This window comes from Rattus norvegicus, chromosome 6 (genome assembly GCF_036323735.1).
Source record: "Rattus norvegicus strain BN/NHsdMcwi chromosome 6, GRCr8, whole genome shotgun sequence".
In the NCBI taxonomy this organism is placed as follows: Eukaryota; Metazoa; Chordata; class Mammalia; order Rodentia; family Muridae; genus Rattus; species Rattus norvegicus.
The window spans coordinates 108,670,102-108,687,971 of NC_086024.1; the positions used below are offsets into that span (position 1 = coordinate 108,670,102).

The window sequence follows — 17,870 nt, forward strand, 5'->3', positions numbered from 1 at the left end:
TGCTCTGGAAGGAGCTGTCTCAGGGAATCAGACTAAGCCCCAAGACTGCTGAAGCATGCAGAGAGGGCTGAACCCCCAGCTTCCTTCTATAGTCTCCCTCCCCAGGGCCCACTGCTCTACGTCATGTACCTCCGCAGCCATCACCCCTGGGACCAGGCGGCCCCATCTGCGCACAGCCTAAGGTCCTTCTTTTCACCTTGGCAAGCCAGCACCTGGATTTTGTGTTCCTGGCGCATCGCGCGTGGAGAGCAATAGCTGTGACAAGGGAAGTCCAGCTTGCCTCCCTCTCTCTCCTTCCCCCTGGGGCAGATCCATCTGTCAAGCTGCAGAAATAGCTTTACCCACATTCCTGGTCCAGAGCTGGGTTCTCCACATGGGACCTCCAGCCTAGAGTTACGAATGCCATCAGTGTTGTCCCAGAGCAGGGACAGCATGTCCCCTATCCCCCTACTCCACTCCAATCTGGGCTGGGTGGAGGGGGTGGGGGGTGGGGGTGGCAGTTTCTGTGAACAAAGCCAGCTACAGCAGACAGCAGAATCCTTCCTGCCGGGGAGAAGCGGCTGCCTTCCCTACTGATAACTTAATGACTCTGGCACATTTTCATCAGCCCAACTTGGAGCACGCAGTGGGTATCTGAGCCAGTGGTTCCCAGAGACAGAAAGCAGCGACTGAAAGCAATTACAGGATGAGTGTCCAAGAGACAAAGCCGAGGCCTTGGGAGCCACAAGGCGCATCGCATTCCCAGCGTCTGCCCATGGCACAGACACGCAGCCCCTTCCCTCTACAGCTCCACTCCTTCAGCTAGGACACAAATCACAGTGCCCGCATCTGCTGCTGCTGGCCCGAAGCATCGTAACTGCCGTCAGACAGGCAGCCCCCAATCCCTACAGTTACAAGATGTGGATCCCATTTACAGGTGAAGAACCCAAGGGTGGAAAAGAATAAATGACTCCCCAGATTGGCACAGCCAGGATTCAAACCCAGGTCTGTCTGTCTGCCTTTGCAGAATACAGCTGGAAGATGTTTGTTTTCTGCTTGTCACTCCTGTCCCTGGCTCTCCCAGTGCCTGGGGCTGACCTCCATAGCTTGCTTTTCCCAGGGGCCTTCATTCTGCATCTGGCCATTTGCCAGGAAGAAGCAGAGTGAGAAGGGAAGTTGAGGTCTGTGCCCTGCCCTGCTTTTACCCTGCTGGAACCTTCATAATCATGTCATCATACTCTCTCCTATTTACTACCTCAGAGTGGACCCCACAGCCTGCAGGGCCTCATGCATACCATTTGGTCAGAAGAACCGTGCACTACCAGGCTGGCTGATAGATGTTCGGAGCTCTACACACCTGGCCAGTGTCCCTCTTTGTCCTCTTTGGAGTACCATTGAGGGGTAGAGGAGAGCCCCCACCCAGTTGCCCAAGTAGGGAGCAAAGTGAGAAAAGTTCTGTGTGACTTTACTATAAACTGAGGCCAAAAACAAAAACAAAAACAAAACAGGAGAGATGCATCTCAAGGTGGGCTTGTTCATTCCTAAGGACCATTTTAAATGACTGGGCTTTCTTTAAAAGCCCACAATGGCTCCACAGGACCCAAAAGAAGAGAAATGAAAGATTCATCCAGCACCTGCAACGTTTGCACCTGCACTTGTGCAAATGGTAAGGAGCCCCTCACTGGCCAGCCCAAGCTTCCACATAGGGTGGGCCTCAAAGACTGGACTCCAGATGAGCTGGTTGCCTCCAGGAGCCCTGTGATCCAGTTCCGGCTCTACAGGGTTTTATAAACCCTCTCTAGATCCTTGGACAAACCACACTGTAAAACTATTGAGCCTGGATCGGATTCCTTCTAAGTCCTCTCCATTCTAGTTCCTCGTGGCTGTTTTCTCTCTGCCTTGAAAGGTCTGTGTGGCCCCTGGGTCTCTTACCCCTTCAGCTATGATAGAAAAATGATACATGCTCGTAGCCACAACATCTGCCCAGGATCTGCTGACACCTAGCAAGGCCTGCATTCCTGCGAAGTCAGGAGCTGGGGGCGTGGTAAGTTGAAATATCCTTACATTTTTGTAGGTTTTTTTTTCCTTTGTTGCAATAAGGCCTCATGTAACATAGGCTAGCCTTGAACTCACTATGTAGCCAAAGCTTGCATTGGCTGCCCAAGTACTAAGATCACAGATATATACCACCACATACAGCTGACATCCTGCATTTTTACAAACACATATCTCAAGGCCTGGCACCTGTCTTTATTATGTGAGTCCAGGCCCAGGACCTTAGTAACCACTGAGTCCAGTTGTAACCAAGGGAGCTGTCCTGCTTCTTTGGGAATTTATTATATGTGAATACAGCTCCCAGTGAATAACAGGAAGAAGAGTGAGCTGATACAAGTCTTTCATTTCAAGATACTATGTAACTAGCTCCTGAGCGCCCAGAAGCAGATGCCTCCAAACCAAACTGTTTCGTTTCCTGCCCTACTGAGAAACATGGCGGTGGAACGCTGGCAATCTGCCCCTTGTCCTAGGGGAAGTGACTTCACCTAAGCCTTAGTTTCCTTGTCTATAAAATGGCGGTGACAGAAGTGATGAGTCAGGGTGAGGCCTGTGTCAGTCCAAGATCATGTAGGACATATTCAGGACCTGACCCATGACATGGGCTCCAGATCGCTAGCTGTTTTTGCCAACTCACTCAGTTCTACATTCCTAGATCTAACAACTCCAAACCCTGGTTCACAGAACCAACCAGGGATTCCCCTGGGGTGCTAAGTGCCCTTGTCGGTGTGTATAAAGAAAATAAATATCTATTGACAATATCCATGATGCCGGCAATGAACTGCTGCTTTTCTGCACTCTCTCATTGATCCTTCCTAGAAACTCTAGCACTTGTATCAATGTCATCACTTTTGAATGTGCCCAAGGTCACAGCTAGGAAATGACATGCCATGGCTTCAAATCCTGGGCTCTTGACTCCAGAACCATCTTCTTTCACCCATCCCCTGTAGACAGGGTTTCTCTGTGTAGCCCTGGATATTCTGGAACTCACTCTGTAAGGCAGGCTGGCCTTGAACTCAGAGATCCGTCTAACTTTCCCTCCCAAGTGCTGGGATTAAAGGCGTGTGCCACCACTGCCTGGCTCAACCATTGTCTTAAGACAGTGTCTGAGTCCTCATTTCTAGGGAGGCCCATGTTACCATGTCTTTCATTAATTCTTTCAATAAAGAATAAAATATAATTTAATTATATAAAAATAATTAAGTAATCTAATGGTCAACATTCCTGGGGAAAATGAACAGAGAAGAGTCAAGAATCAGACCCAGTTACCACAGTGGCAGCTCTCACTTCTTGGAAACTTGTGGGTATCCCCTCTCTGGGACTCTAGAACCTGCTAAGCCTTCATGACGACCCAAGAAAGGCTGCACTAGGCATAGAGCAGACTTTGTGACTCCGAAGCCACCCTGTGGGACTTCTAGCACCTTTAGAGAAACGAAAGTCCAAGGCTTCTGTTAGACTTCCTGCCCGGGCCTCCTGACACTTCAGCATTCATGGCAAAGTTCCATCGCTCTCCAAATGTCCTTCTTTCAAAATGTTCCACTTAAGCCTCTCTCATGTCTCAGCATATCAAGCCCAAGAGGTCAGGGGTCATCAATGCCTCTCTCTCCACTCTCAGGCAACCCTCCTGCTCTCAACCATTGCCGGGTTCTGTGGGGTCTCCTCTCTTGTCTTTCTTTCTCCCCCCCTCCTCTATCTCTGCCTCTCTGTCTCTCTCCCTCCTCTGCTCCCCTTCCCCTCCCCCTCAGGAGGCCAGATGACAATCAACCATCACTTCTCAAGCACCATCCACTTATTAGGAGGACAGAGTCTCACTTGCCTGGAACTTGCCAAAAGGCTAGGCTTGCTACCTAGCAAACCCCTGCGGTCCGCCTGTCTCTGCCTCTTCAACCTTTCGTGCCAACCCAGCCTTTTCTATGTGGGCTCTGGGAAGCACATTCCAGTAGCCATGTTTTCGAGGCCAATGTTTTGCCAGCTGAGCCAGCCCACCGTCCTGTGGGTTTCCTGTCACAAGGCCTGTCTCATTGGCCCAATCCATTTGTTCCTGCTCTCAGTACTACCCAGGTTTCTTCTCATCTCCTTCCACAGGATTGCAAAAGCCCCTCCAGGCTCCAGGCATCTCACCTCAATCATCCTATAGATTAACTTTTCTAAGTGGCCCCAGTTCGACAGTGCAGTCACCCTTCAGACGAGCCCTCCTGCCGTAGACACCTGCCACACACTACTGCACACTCTGCTGGGGACAAGGTGACTGCCTCCTGTCCTGGCACGCTCCCTTCTCAGCCATTCATCAAGGGTTTGAGATAGCCCTGTGCTAGGGATTTGGCCTAGGACTCTGTCCTTGCCCGAGACGATACACTGTGTAGCCTGAGAGCACAAGCACACAGGCAGGCTGTGACCGCACAGTAGGAGAGGGTGCTTTGTGGAGCACACTCAAGGTCCACATAGAACAGTGCATCATTACTGGGGATGGGAGGGGTGGGAGGAGATTCACGGCTGCAATCAAATTCCACCTCTCACTTTCTCCCCGTGTGACCCTGGAGAGTTATTAACCCCTCTTCTCCCCAGTTCTCATCTAGAAGATGGAGATGACTGCAGTTTCTATCTCATGACCCTTCTGTGAGATTGAAATAGCTCACATAGAGGAGACTCATAGAACATTCCAGACCCATAACCTAAGCCAGGAACCATTGCTAATATGACTTCTCTACAGACCTCAACATAAACTCTTCTATATCCCTGGAGACAGGAATCCACTCACTCTGTGCTCATTTAAATCTGACTGCCCTTGAGATGTATCCTCTGATCTGATTGCCCCCTAACACACATGCACACACACGCAAACACACACACACACACACACACACACACACACACACACACACACACACACACACCACTCTTCCTTGTATAATAAGCCCGATCTCTCTAGGCATACTTAGAAAGAGGAAATAGCTAAGGTGAAAGAATGTTTCTTCAACCATATTGTATACAAACCCTTTATCTAAATCATCACAGTTGGCCTGCACGGTCAGGTGCCCTTCCTGCTGCACAGAGGGCACAATACCCAGAACAAGTCATCTCCTCCTCCAAGTCCCAGACACTGAGTGGCAGAGCCACAGCTTGGCTCTCAAGGCAGTGTCCTTCCCCAGCTCTCTCACCTGGCACAGGCAACACGCCCCACCCCACCCCACCCCACCCCCGCCCCATGACTAGCACCAGGCTCTCTGACCTCACAGTTCTGCTTCCAGGAAATAATAAAACATTGTACAAAGACTGAGCCCATTAACATTTTATCCTGGGTAGAGGACAGACTCATGGGGACCCACCCCTCCTAAGGAGCAGCTAATGGGAGAAGAGGAGACATTTTCTTCAGAGGCATAGCCAGCCTGGAAGATACCCATGTTCCTGAAAGTGACCCCTTACCAAGGGGTCATACAGGCAACCCTAATTAAAATCATTGGTTTACCAAATATACATAAAAATGAATAAATGATAGGAAGGAGAAAGGGGCTAGTTAGAAAGAGAAAATGGGTCAGCAGGAGTTAGAAGTGGGACAAGAGAGAGTAAAGAGACGTGAACACAATCAAAATACATTACATTCACTTATGAAAATGCCATAATGAAACCATTACGTATAATTAATATATGCTAAGAAAACAAAGACAAAACTGTGTGAAGAAAAACTGCAATGGTATTAATAGAGAACAAATTCTAAACTGAGCGTTTAGCAAGCTGAATACTGACTGCGCACTCAGAACAACCGTAAGCTGTGGCATGTCCACACTGTGGAATAGTATGCAGCCCTAAAATTGCTGTCATAGAAACACATTCATTGACATGGAAAGATATTCCTCTTTTACTGGTGAGTGAAAGGCATGGGGAGGGTTGGGGGTAGGGAATAAATCCAGCAAAGCCTACAAAAACTGAGTTCCCTTTGAGGACTAAGACAACATGATTTGTTTCCCCCCTTGTGACACCTACAGCTTTGCCTTCCCTGCACAGGCACTATTTCCAGAGGGGGGAAATTACTTTCAAAAATGAAACGAACCTGTTAGCATTGTGGCTAAAACAGTTCCCGTGGATGAGAAAGCCATCGCAAAGGGCGCAGGTGGCTATGGTGGCACACTTAGAGGGAAGAATGGATACAGCAAGGACCTCTGAGGACAGGGAGGACAGGGACAGGCAGCAGGACAAAGGAAACAAAGGCAAGCAAGTTGAAAATATACATCTGAGGGCTGGAGAGATGGCTCAGTGGTTAAGAGCACCGACTGCTCTTCCAGAGGTCCTGAGTTCAAATCCCAGCAACCACATGGTGGCTCCAACCATCTGTAATGGGATCCGGTACCCGCTTCTGGTGTGTCCGAAGACAGCTACAGTGTACTCATATACAAAATAAATAAATAAATCTTAAAAAAAAAAAAAAAAGAAGTATTAACAAAAAAAAAAAAAAAAGAAAATATACATCTGAGAAGCTTCCCAACCGCCCCTCCAGCCAGCTCTGCAGGGACACTGCCACTGGGTCTGTGGTACAGTGGCGTTCACATGTTTAAACAGGCCCAGCTCTGTGAGGACAGATGCAGGTTGTCTCCAGTGATGAATCCCTACCATAGGCCCTGCTCCACAAATCAAGTTTCTGGGGCACTAAGCCTCCTCTGCCACTCCCTCACACACACATAGCCAAGGATCTGCAAGATAACAGCCAGACAACTGAGTGATGGGCCAGCCACTGCATGAGGCAGCAAGCCCGAAGGCCAACTTATTGGCTTTTTTTTTTCCTTCCCTGCCACGGTTTGAAGCACAGAACACATGAGCCCTGGAGAATGCTGGCCTCTGTGCCCTCAAAGAAAATTTTCCTAAGATAGAAATAGTTATCTGAATCCACCTGCTGCACTCCGGTTTGAGTGAAGGCGGGTTGATCTGAAGGGGCTGAGGAGAAAGATTTTCCAGGACCTCCGTGTCTGCCCACCCCACCAGTCATGCATCCACAGCTCATCTGATTCAGGGTGTAATCCCCTCATATCCCACAATGCACTCTTCTTTTCTGTTCCCAGATGTATGGTCTGGACAGATAGCCTCTGAAGGTGCTGTGTGGGAGGAATGGATCCCACAGGGCAGGGCTGGGTTCTGATGAGGGAGGCCTGGAGCTCTAAGAGACCACAAAGTACCACTAGCAAGCAGACCTAATCGGAGACCCACTTCACTCTCTTCCCTTCTCCCTCTAGAATAAACATGGCAGAAAGTAGACTTTCAGAACTGGAATAGAGCCAAGACTTTACTCTGACATGGCCCCTATTGGTTGTGGTTGCACCCCCATCACGGTTTGAATGAGAAAGCCTCACTCCACCTAACCCTGGAAGCACTAAACACTTGGCCCCCAAGCTAGTGGTGCTGCTTGGGGGAAATGGGGACCCTTCGAAATAAAGTGGGTCACTGGGGCGGCAGATGTGATGCAGTACGGCTTGGCCCGGTTTCCACCCACACCCTCTGTTGCCTGAACTGCTAAGATGCAGGCAAGCAGGCTCTGTGCACAGCTGCCATGTTAGCCAGACAATGTGAACCTTATCGTGCCTTGCCTGCCATGATGGCCCAACCATGTGCTTTCAAATCAGGAGCTGAAGTAAGCTGACACTCCCTAAGAAGCTTCAGTTGAGTAATTTTTATCACAGTAAGGAAGAAAAGCCAGGTAATAGAAACCTCCAGCTAGACTTCTGAGAGAGAGAGAGAGAGAGAGAGAGAGAGAGAGAGAGAGAGAGAGAGATCACCCTGTACACCCTGTAGCATGGCCATTACAAAGTCGCAGCCACATCTGCAGTTAAGGTACTGGGACAAAGATCTTACTGACAGAATTGGTGCTGAGCAGAACTTCTTGATGTGTCAACGCTATGCATGACTCAGAGGTGGGTCACACTCAGATGTGTCACTAACCTATGCTCATGTTCTAGTGTGCTGTGGTTTTAGTAGATTTAAATGTAAAGGCCTAGAAATCATGTAATCCATTCCATTATAATCACTATCTGACTCCAGCTTGCCAATCTGATACTAGAAGCAACCCACGAGTGTAGCACACGGGCACTGCCTCATAAATAAGGAATGTGTGTTTATTAACTGATTTCAAAAGCAATTCTCCCTCAGCTCTTCCGAGAGCACCACAGGAGGAGGACATGCTGAAGCAGATCTAGACTGGGCCATTTCTAGAGTTGTGGGGTTCATATCTTGGTGTTAGGGTCAGCCAGCTGTGGTACCTGGGGAAGTCCCTCCACCTCTATGAGCCCTGGTTTTTTTTTTTTTGTTTGTTTTGTTTTGTTTTGTTTTTTTGTTTGTTTGTTTGTTTTTCATAGAAAAATGAGCTCAGCTGTCCTTGTGGCTCAAGCTTACCCTGGGACTTTGTGCAGACAGTCTGTACAAAATGCCAGACACACTACTCTGTGTGTGGTAGGCACACACTAACAGGAGTGTTACTATAACTCAGAAGAGTTCCCTGTGTCCAGCAAAAACACAGGAGCCTCTTGTTCCTCCCGGAATGCCTACCACATAGAGACTGAATTGCTCAATCACCACCTCGGTGTCACCATCTTCTCTATCATGTCCCCTGAACAAAGAAAACATGGAAGTAGGTCTCTCCTTGGGAGTCTGCCCTGATGACAAGGGCACTGCCGAGCAGCTCAGAACTGGAGGCTCTTAGGACAAGGTTGAACAGCTCAGGTAATGACACTGAACGCATCCCAGGAGCCCACACCCCAGGTTCCTTTCATGTCTGTCCCCACTTAACACGCCAGCTAAAACACGGATAATGGTCCCATTAGAGCTTCGTAAATTAAAGTCAGGTGCAGGGCTGTTGTGGTTTAGACTGGATGACTGAGCTTTATCATTGCTGAAAGAACTACCAAGAAAAGATTTGAAGGAAGCCAAGTAAAACAGTGAGGCAAGCCAGTGTCGGACTGCCTAGAGAATCCTGGGGCCATATGATTTCTAGGCATGACTGGAGAGACGGCTTAGCGGGTAAGGGCTGCACAACCATAAGGAGCCAAGTCCTGATCCCAGCACCCATGTAAAACACTGTGGCAGGATGAGCACTTGAGACCCCAGCACTGTATGAGGCTGAAAACAAGAGTGTAGAGAGAATCGCTTATAATCATCACCTGTCAATAAAAATGCTTATGGCCAATGAGCTGAGGCAGAAAAGAGGAGGTGGGACATCCTTCAGGGATAGAGAGAATTCTGGGAAATAGAGGGCAAGAGATTCAAGCAAGTTGCTGAGGAAGATGCTAAGGAAGAAACAGACCAGGACTAAAAAAGAGGTAACTAACCAGGATCTGGCTAAACTCGGGATAGAATAAGAGGGATAAGTTAGAGTAAGTCATAGAACAAGCGAAAGCTTATGGCCTAGGCATGTATTAATAAATAGTCTTGGAGTCATCATTTCCAGGAGCAGAGGCTGGGAGGAAATTTTGGAATTATTTTTCGGACAAGAGGGTTGCCAGCTGCCAGCTTGGCTCCAGATTCAGTGAGAGACAGACCCTGTCAGAAAGGAATAAGGAAAAATATTGGCTGTCCTCCTCTGGCATGTGTGTGCACTCATGCTCACACAAAACACATACATATATATCTCCAAGAGAGACAGAGACAGACAAAGAAGCAGACACACAGACACACAAAGAGACAGGGATATCCAGGCAGGAAACATTAAAAGAGCCTGGTCAAGGCCAGGGCCCTCAGGTTGGAATGAGGAGAAGATGCCATCCTCAAACAGTATCATTCTTATGAATGTCCTGGAAAGTGGTAGGAACATGCAGGCTCCAGACCTGGCCCTGTGGTTCTGATGAAGTCCAGAGGGAGACCCTGGAACCTGCAGGAGTACGTTTTCCTGAGTGTCTAGGTTATTTCTGCACCAATGGTCAAGATCCAAAAACACTAACAGGCTCCCCGACAAAGGCCATTTCTGTTGTTTTGTTTTTAAGGTAATGACCACCTTTCCTGACAAAAGACAGTGAAAAAACAGAACTTTAAGCCTTCAACTCAGTCAAATTTCAAGATAATTACTAGAGATCAGTTACTTGGTAGAAAAATGAAGTATTCATGTGTGCAGCATAGATGGGGCAAAAAAATAAATTACATTTAGATGATTTAATATTTCTGAGATGAAATAAATTCAATGGCTGAGTGAAAGGCAGGAAGTAAACCTCTATCACCTGAAGTCATCCACTAAAATAATATTTTAGCCACCTGCTGTGAAAAGGACACCTAGACCAACACCACCACAAGACGTTGACTATACTCAGGAGTACATACCAGGAAGGGTTAAACACAAATGTACCTGAAAAAAATGGCTATTACCAACCCCCATAAATCTGGAGAGAGGTGTTTGGGGTCCAAGGTGACCTAATATTTTCATAAATAACTCCAAAGACAGAGTAGGAATTATGCAAATCAAACCTCAGATACAAAAAATGGCAGGGGTTGCAAGTCTGTGGAGAATGGAATTTAACTACTGGGCAATGTCTTTAAATTTGCCTTTATTGAATCTTGTATATTGGAGTCACACATTATTGTATCTGTTTATTGAGACTCAATGGGGCCAAATGCGGAGTGATTTATGGAAAGAGAGACAATCAAATGCCTCAGGAGAAAAGATTCCACACCTGGAGAGACCCTGGCACTGGACAGACCGGAGCCAGCTGGGAAGGGGTTAGGTGTGCACAGAGGGGCTGCATGTTCTCAGAAAACAGGGGTTGTGCCAAAAGCTGATGTATGAATTGAACAAGCAGACTCCTGCTATTCTTTGAGCTACTTGGTCTTGATGCTGCTTCCAGAAGACATGCTTAAATGTGGATCCTGAGGGAATTCGGGAGCAGGATAACACTGAGATTATGGGGTAAGACCCTAGTTCACCCAAAAATACAGGGGAGGCTAGACCAAAACACTGAGCGTACATTTTGCTGGGAAAGGAGACAGAAAAGACAAGGCGATGTGGAGGAGAGAGCGGTTCCAACTCCAGCTAAGAGAAAATAATCCTGGGAGGCACAGCTGGAATCGTGGAGAAAGGGCAGCTGTGGTAAGGCCATCCCTCAGGACACTGAGGAAGGGCGACAGGACACCTCTCTAGTTAGGATGCATTAGAGATTATTAAAAGCATTCCTTGTCCACCTCAGGGGTGGGGGGTGGGCTTCATGACCTCTCCAAAGGTCACTTCTACCCCTAGGGAATCCCATGTCTGAAGGGCACCAGATAAAAATAAAATCTATTAATCACCAAGCTGTCACACAATGTCCTGAGAGAAGCAGAATGAAGAAGGGCAAACTGCAGTGGACCTTGCTTTTCAGAGGGAGGCAGAACATGTACGGGCAGAGCTGAGGAAGCAGCTGCTGAGACTTTGGGGAATGTCTGCATTGCCCTGTGATGAGCCCCCAAACTCTGCAGGGCACGCGGGGTTGGGGGAGTCACCGTATGGGGAGGGGAGCAGAAAGTACTAAAGGACGCCAAGAGCCCATAAGCAAAGCTGGAAGGTTTGGAGGGGAAGGTCTGCTGAAAGCACCGAACGGGAGCTGGAGGGTGGAGTTGGCTCACACAGCCTCTGCAGTAGGAGAGAGAGCCAGGCAAGAGGTCACACACAAAGAACGCTTCATAGAGATGATCCTGTCACAGAAAGAGGAGAGAAGAAAGAAACAGGAAGTCGAAGTGAGAAGAAAAAAGAGCATCAAGGGGGATGTCTGGAAACATTGGAGACGATCGCAGCTCAGGATTCCAAGAATGTTCTAGAAAAAGGACCAGCGAGGTGGCTCAGCATGTGTGCACGCTTGCCACCAAGCCCGATGACCTGAGTTCAATCCCTGGAACCCACAGGCAGAAGGAGAGAACCAGCTCCTACAGGTTGTCCTCTGCCCTCCACAAGAGCCATTGCATGGCACCAACCCCACGCACAGACACGCACTTAATCATCAATCGGGGTAACTTTTTTGAAGTTACAGAAATAGAGTGAAACGTTAACCCCACTGTCTAGAACAGCAGAAAGCCACACAACGAGGAATCAGTTTTTTAAGAGGAGTGGGGTAGTTAGGTCTCAGCTCCGAAGATGGGGTGTCACGCACAGCTGGAAATCCTACCCAGTGCCCAGAACCAGTCTCGCAAGGACTAGCACACATGGATTGTTTACATATCAGGACACGACTAAATGACACCCAGGAAATAAGACCCAGGCCAAAAGCAGGTACCTCCCGTCCAGGAGCAGGAAGTGCACCAGACCCCCATGCCCTGCTTCCTTCTCTCCCTGGAGCATAGTTCCCTGAGGGTGGGGAGACCTGCAGAAGGTTCAGGAGTGTCATCCACATGGCATAGGAAGCAGCCAGATGAGGGTCGTGGAGTTTGAGTTCTAACAAATGTTGTCCCACCAAACATCCCCACAGGGCTCAGAACAACATTTTAAACTCAAGAAGCCAGAGGAGAAGTAGGGAAGGGTGCTGCCCAGGGTGCCCCTTACGGCCTATCCCCTGACCTTCTTTGCCTCCGTGGAGGCTGCAGGACCTAACAGGATGGGTGAGCACCAAGAAGGACCACTGTGCAGGCCCTGCCTTGTCTAGCTTTCTGCTATCCTCAGAGCAACCTGGTCCCTATGGCTGAACTCTGGGGTTTGAGAGCAGATGAAAAGAGAAAGGAAGGACACACACACACACCCCAGTCACATGGTGTAGAAGGGTAGCACTGCCACGGAGTGCGCAGGAAGTGTGCAGGAGAGTGACTGATGACAGGGTAAGGCTGTGGAACCCACCACACCATACCCTGGCATGTGAGAAAAAAGACAACTACTGTCCTCTCGATGAGCACAGTCCTCTGTGCCCCTCCCTTGGCCTCTGCCCTCATTCCGTCCTCAGTCTCTAACCTGCCACTGAGGTAGAAAGATTCCTAACCTATGACAGGAGAGAGGGAGGGGGAAAGGAAACTAAAGGAGAAACTGACGGAAGCCACGGAAGCCAAGTGCCTCTGTCAGAGCCTTGGGCTCCACTTCTGTTTGTGATTCTGAGGTGGAGAAAGATGCAGAATCTTGAAAGTGAGAGAAAGCAGGTAGAAAGTCGGGAGGGAGAGGTGTGGGAGGTGGGGTCCCCTGCGAGACTACTCCACAGCGGGAGCTGGAAACAGGAAAGCCTGGTAAGGCGGAGATGGTGGGTGACTGCCAAAGTGGCACAGAAAGCCTGGGCTAAGACAGTACGGGAAGATACTTACTGTCACAGACGTAGGGTTTGTCATGGTCTTCCTGAGAGGCCGCATCATGCCTCCTCCTGCCGCCTGCAGAGCCACGAGCCTGAGGAGACATCGAGTAGGAGATACTTGTTACTGTGCTGGCCGCACAGCTCACCAGCACACACACGGTAGGGCCTGAGTGGACCACCTGCGCCATCGGCCTTTGTTCCCAAGCCAACCCTACTTCACACAGTTTAGGTAACTTTCTGAGGGGATTAGGTAACCTGTCCTGGCATCACGCATCTACCCGTCTGGTCCATCTCTCAGCTTCCACAATAACTCCAAGGAGGAAGTATATGGTGGTCGGTTTGTATAGGGGAGGGGACCGAGGTGGCGGAGAGGTGAAGTAACCGTCCCAATACCGCTCAACTACCAAGTGCAGAACCAGGATAGAAACAGGACGTGTGGCGAAAGGCGGTGTCGCAGCTTAAATCACAGCTTAAATATGAAAATCCCTGGCTAGTGGTATCATTTGACAGATTGTGTGTGTGTGTGTGTGTGTGTGTGTGTGTGTGTGTGTGTGTGTGTGTATGGGGGGTGATGATGTGAACATTAGGAGGTGAACCTAGGAGTACATAGGACAGTAAGGGGTGTGTCTCTATGGGTTATAGCTGTCCTAGGCAAGTCTTCCTTCTGTTCCTCACTGTTTCCTGGTCACAGTGAAGCAAGCTACTATGTGTGTATACTCTTGCCGTTGTGATGTTCTGCCCCCCCACAGACCCAGAGCAATGGAGAAAGCCAACTGTGGCTGACCCTACTGAAGCAGCCGGGAGACAAAATAAAGCCTTACTCCTTTAAGAGGCTTTCTCGAGTGCCTGGCCACACAGAGCAATAGAAGTCTAATACAGTCCTGTATCTATCACATATGGGGCCCTCTACCATACACTGCCTCTACCTCACTGACAGTGAACCCTTCTGACAGACAGTCTACTGGAACATGACACAAGATGTCAGGTTACTCTGCATACTGGCCAGCTGATGAGCAGACTGGGGATGGAGGAACAGGAAGTATAATGGCTGTGTCACCCCAGGTTCCTGTGCCCTCACTGCCTACCCTAAAGGCCTCAGGAGCCCAGTCTCCTCCTCCATGTTTGGCCTTCACAGTAGGGCTGGGCTTCAGGAAGGATTCCCGTATGTAGTCTACCTCAGGCCTCCCATCAGGGACTAAGTTCTTGACCTTCAAGGTCAACTGGAGCTGGATTCTTGATATCTACACCAGAACCTTGAGTGTCTCACAGGGTGGGTCACATGACCGGAGGAGGAGCAGGGCAGGAGCAGCTAGACTTCAGTAGTAACAGAGTCTAGCTTGAAAGACAGGCAGCAGCTCGGTATCCCAAGACAACAGCTACCAGAAAGGAGCGAGCCTTATTTATAAGCTATTGTAAGCCCATGCCCGCCTTCCTGCAGCACCACCTTAGTCTTCTCCTGGTCATTCATTGCTAATGAGGAGTGGAAGACTCCCAGTCATGGAAACAGCTGTCTTCAGAGAGCAGGAGAAGAACATGGCAGGAGAGAAGTCTGGGGCGCAGGCCCAGAACCTGCTCTGGAGAAGTGGTCCCAAGGATCTGTGGTGGGAAAGCCTGGCATAGATTTTCCCATGCGCACACACTCACAAATACAAGTGCATACATGTATCTTACTGGGGACTTCGCTGTAGCTGGGCCCACTCTCCAGGCCTGTGGCAATCACTCTCAAAATACACACACTTCACAAGCAACTCCACCTTGCCAAACTATCCCGTTTGCCCTCTGTTCAGCTTGTCTTTTTCAAAATGATGATGAAGAAGAGGAAGAGGAGGAGGGAGAAGGAGGAGGAGAAGAAGAAGGGGAAGAAGAAGAGGAAGAAGAAGAAGAAGAAGAAGAAGAAGAAGAAGAAGAAGAAGAAGAAGAAGAAGAAGAAGAAGAAGAAGAAGAAGAAGAAGAAGAAGAAGAAATCCACCTCCCTCCTTGTCACTATTGTCACTACCTCCCTGTCCCCATCCCTGCCAGGGATAATCAGTAAAAGCCATTCTCCTCCTCCCTTCTTCCTCTTCTCATTCTCGTCCTCCTTCATCCATCTCTTCCCCTTCCTCCTCCTCCTCCTCATCTTCCTTCAATACTCAGTGAGCACTGGCTATCACCCTGTGGCACTGATAGATGTTGTGCCCAGGATGCTAAGGGTGGTCACCTTACAGCCCTGGTCCTCCCCACACCTCCTCAGTGAAGCCGGAGACTGCTTGACATGCACAGCTGGCAGCCCAGTCACAGCCCCTTGGAGCAGGTAAAAGCAAGTCAGGCAGAATGGTGAGGCCACAGCAAATGCTGGAGGGGGCGCCACCAGGCTGGCCACTTGTCAAGGCAGGAGATGAGGGGGCAGGCAGAACAGAAGCACCAGGGCTTCTGAGGGAGTCAGCTGAGAGAAAGAACAGCCCTGTTGGGAGCCAGCTCCCTCCCCTTATTGCTGGGCTGCCCAGCAGGGAGGCTGCATGCTCCCACACTCCCCAGGGCCTTGGTTTAGCAGAGACAAAGACTATAGGGGCATCTGAGGCAATGTGTGTGGAATTCTCCTAAGTAATGGAACTCTTGATCTGCTGGAAGATGTGGGTTTGACAACTCAGAATCCTATGAGTCCTGCTCAAATACCACTTCCTCCAAGAAGCCCTCCTAGCCCACTGATATCCACTTGTTTCCTTTCTTTTATTTCCTTCTTCTCTGTTTTATGTTTAGCCAGGGCACTTGCCGTTATCTGGCACCACACTATACATGTGTGAGTTTACTTGTTGGTTTCTACTGGTCCCATAGAGGTGGAGTCCTGTATGAGGCACCACTATTCTTGGAATCAAGTACATCCCTTCAACAGTTGCGGGATCACGAAATCAGTCCACCAGACAGAGCTGACTGTAGCTGTTCTTCTCTATCTGTATTCCAATGTTATTTTTCTTCCCTCAAAGGCCATTAACTGATCCTAAACTCCTGAGGAAAGCCTGGTTCACCTCCCCACAGCCCAGCCTAACCCATCCTACATGATACATGACTACCTGGCCACATAGACAACAGAGATGAGAGTGGGAGCTTGAGGCCATTCCCTCCCTCACAGGCATCCACTGCCACCCATGACACACTTCTGTAGCCAATGCCAGCCCACCGCTGACCCAGCCATCTAGCCCCAGGCTCAGGCCATGTCTACATCTTTGTTGTCATGGTTTCTTTTATGGTCGCCTCTCCTCTGCCATCCACCGGCAACCTACATTTAGCCAGTGTTCACCTTCCGAAGATCTTCCTCTTGCAACACCTCAGAGTAAAGATAGTGTTGTCTTAAAGTCTGACAGGCCTACGTTTACATTCCCAGTTCTAACAGTGAGATATTCATTACTATAAAAAAAAAAAGCCTGAGGTTGGCACTTTCAAAAGGAAAAGAGGTGCATTTTGGCTCACAGATCTGGAGGTGCGATGTGTAGGGGACCCATCTGGTGATATTCTTGCTACCAAAATCCACAGGCAACATAGCATCACAAGGCAACAAACAGAGAGCCCTCATGTGTGTCTCTCTCAGTCCTTCTGTCTCTTTTTATTGGCCCTCAGGAGAAGCTCTACCCTGACCTTACCTAATAATCCTAGTCACTTTCCAAACGCCCATTCTGAATACAACGGTCATTGGTTTCTGACCTCTCAACTGACCTTTAAATTTCGTCACGGGGACACTCAAGCCACATCCAAACCACAGATAGCACCATCTGGTGTCACAGAACAAGCTATTCCTCTGAGCCTTAATTTATTCCTTTATAAAACGGGCAACGGCACGCCAGATCTGGTGCTGTACATCTGTCATCCCCACACTCAGGAGACAGAGGTAGGATGAATACTGCAGGTTTAAGCCAACCTGGTCTACACAGAAAGTTCTAGACCACCCAAAGCTACTTCAAGTCAGGCACAGAAATACTTCTGCAGTACAGTTGTTGAGATCACTGGGATTAGGAGTGTTAAGTCTAACATAGGACAAAGCTAAGCCCACGGGAAGTACAGTAAGTTATTAACCCCTCCATGCCCACGTGGCTCCTCTAGCCTCTGGTTATGTTTGGTTAGCTCACGATGAGAAGCCACCAGACTTCTTACTGTATCATGAATCTCACTTAGCACCTCCCCAATTTGAGTCTTGTGTCCTGGGGAAAATGGCATTTTACACTTTATTATGAGCCCCTAACATTCTCCAGGGCACGGAGCACAAAGCTCTTCCACATATATTAGCTGGGATGATTCCTGTAATAATCCTGTGAGTTGGACCAGTTGTGTTGCTATCTCTGTCTGTCAGTTGGTGCCAGTTCTGAGTGGGTCCATCCCTTGCCCACAGTGCCAGAGCCCATGAAACAGGACAGGTTTCTAGACTCTGATATAGAACACTTTGGGCTTTACTCTCCAAGAGAGACCCATTCTTCCTCCCTGAGGATGTTCACTTCCCAGTCACACATTGAAGCCATGGCAGCCATGACCGAGTACCACAGGGTCCTGCCTTACTGGTCATAGTGTGGGTAGGCTCAGGAGGGCTCGACTAATTATTAGACCAAGCCTATTTTAACTCCAACCTGGGCCACTCACAGTCTACCTTCAAGAGACTTTGAACTTGAAAACAGT

General features: G+C 49.0%; 1 protein-coding gene across 10 annotated transcripts in view; it reads right to left on the reverse strand.

Annotated features, from left to right (window-relative positions):
* Dpf3 (double PHD fingers 3) overlaps positions 1 to 17,870 on the reverse strand; it is a 278,933-nt gene that overhangs the window by 92,310 nt on the left and 168,753 nt on the right. For all 10 annotated transcript variants that reach the window (XR_010052069.1, XR_010052068.1, XM_008764749.4 and 7 more), the window contains one exon: positions 13,246 to 13,324. Coding sequence is in view for 8 of the 10 variants with exons in the window: in XM_008764749.4 (XP_008762971.1) it covers positions 13,246 to 13,324 (79 nt within the window). In the remaining 2 variants the exon portion in view is untranslated. The remainder of the gene's footprint in view (positions 1 to 13,245; positions 13,325 to 17,870) is intronic.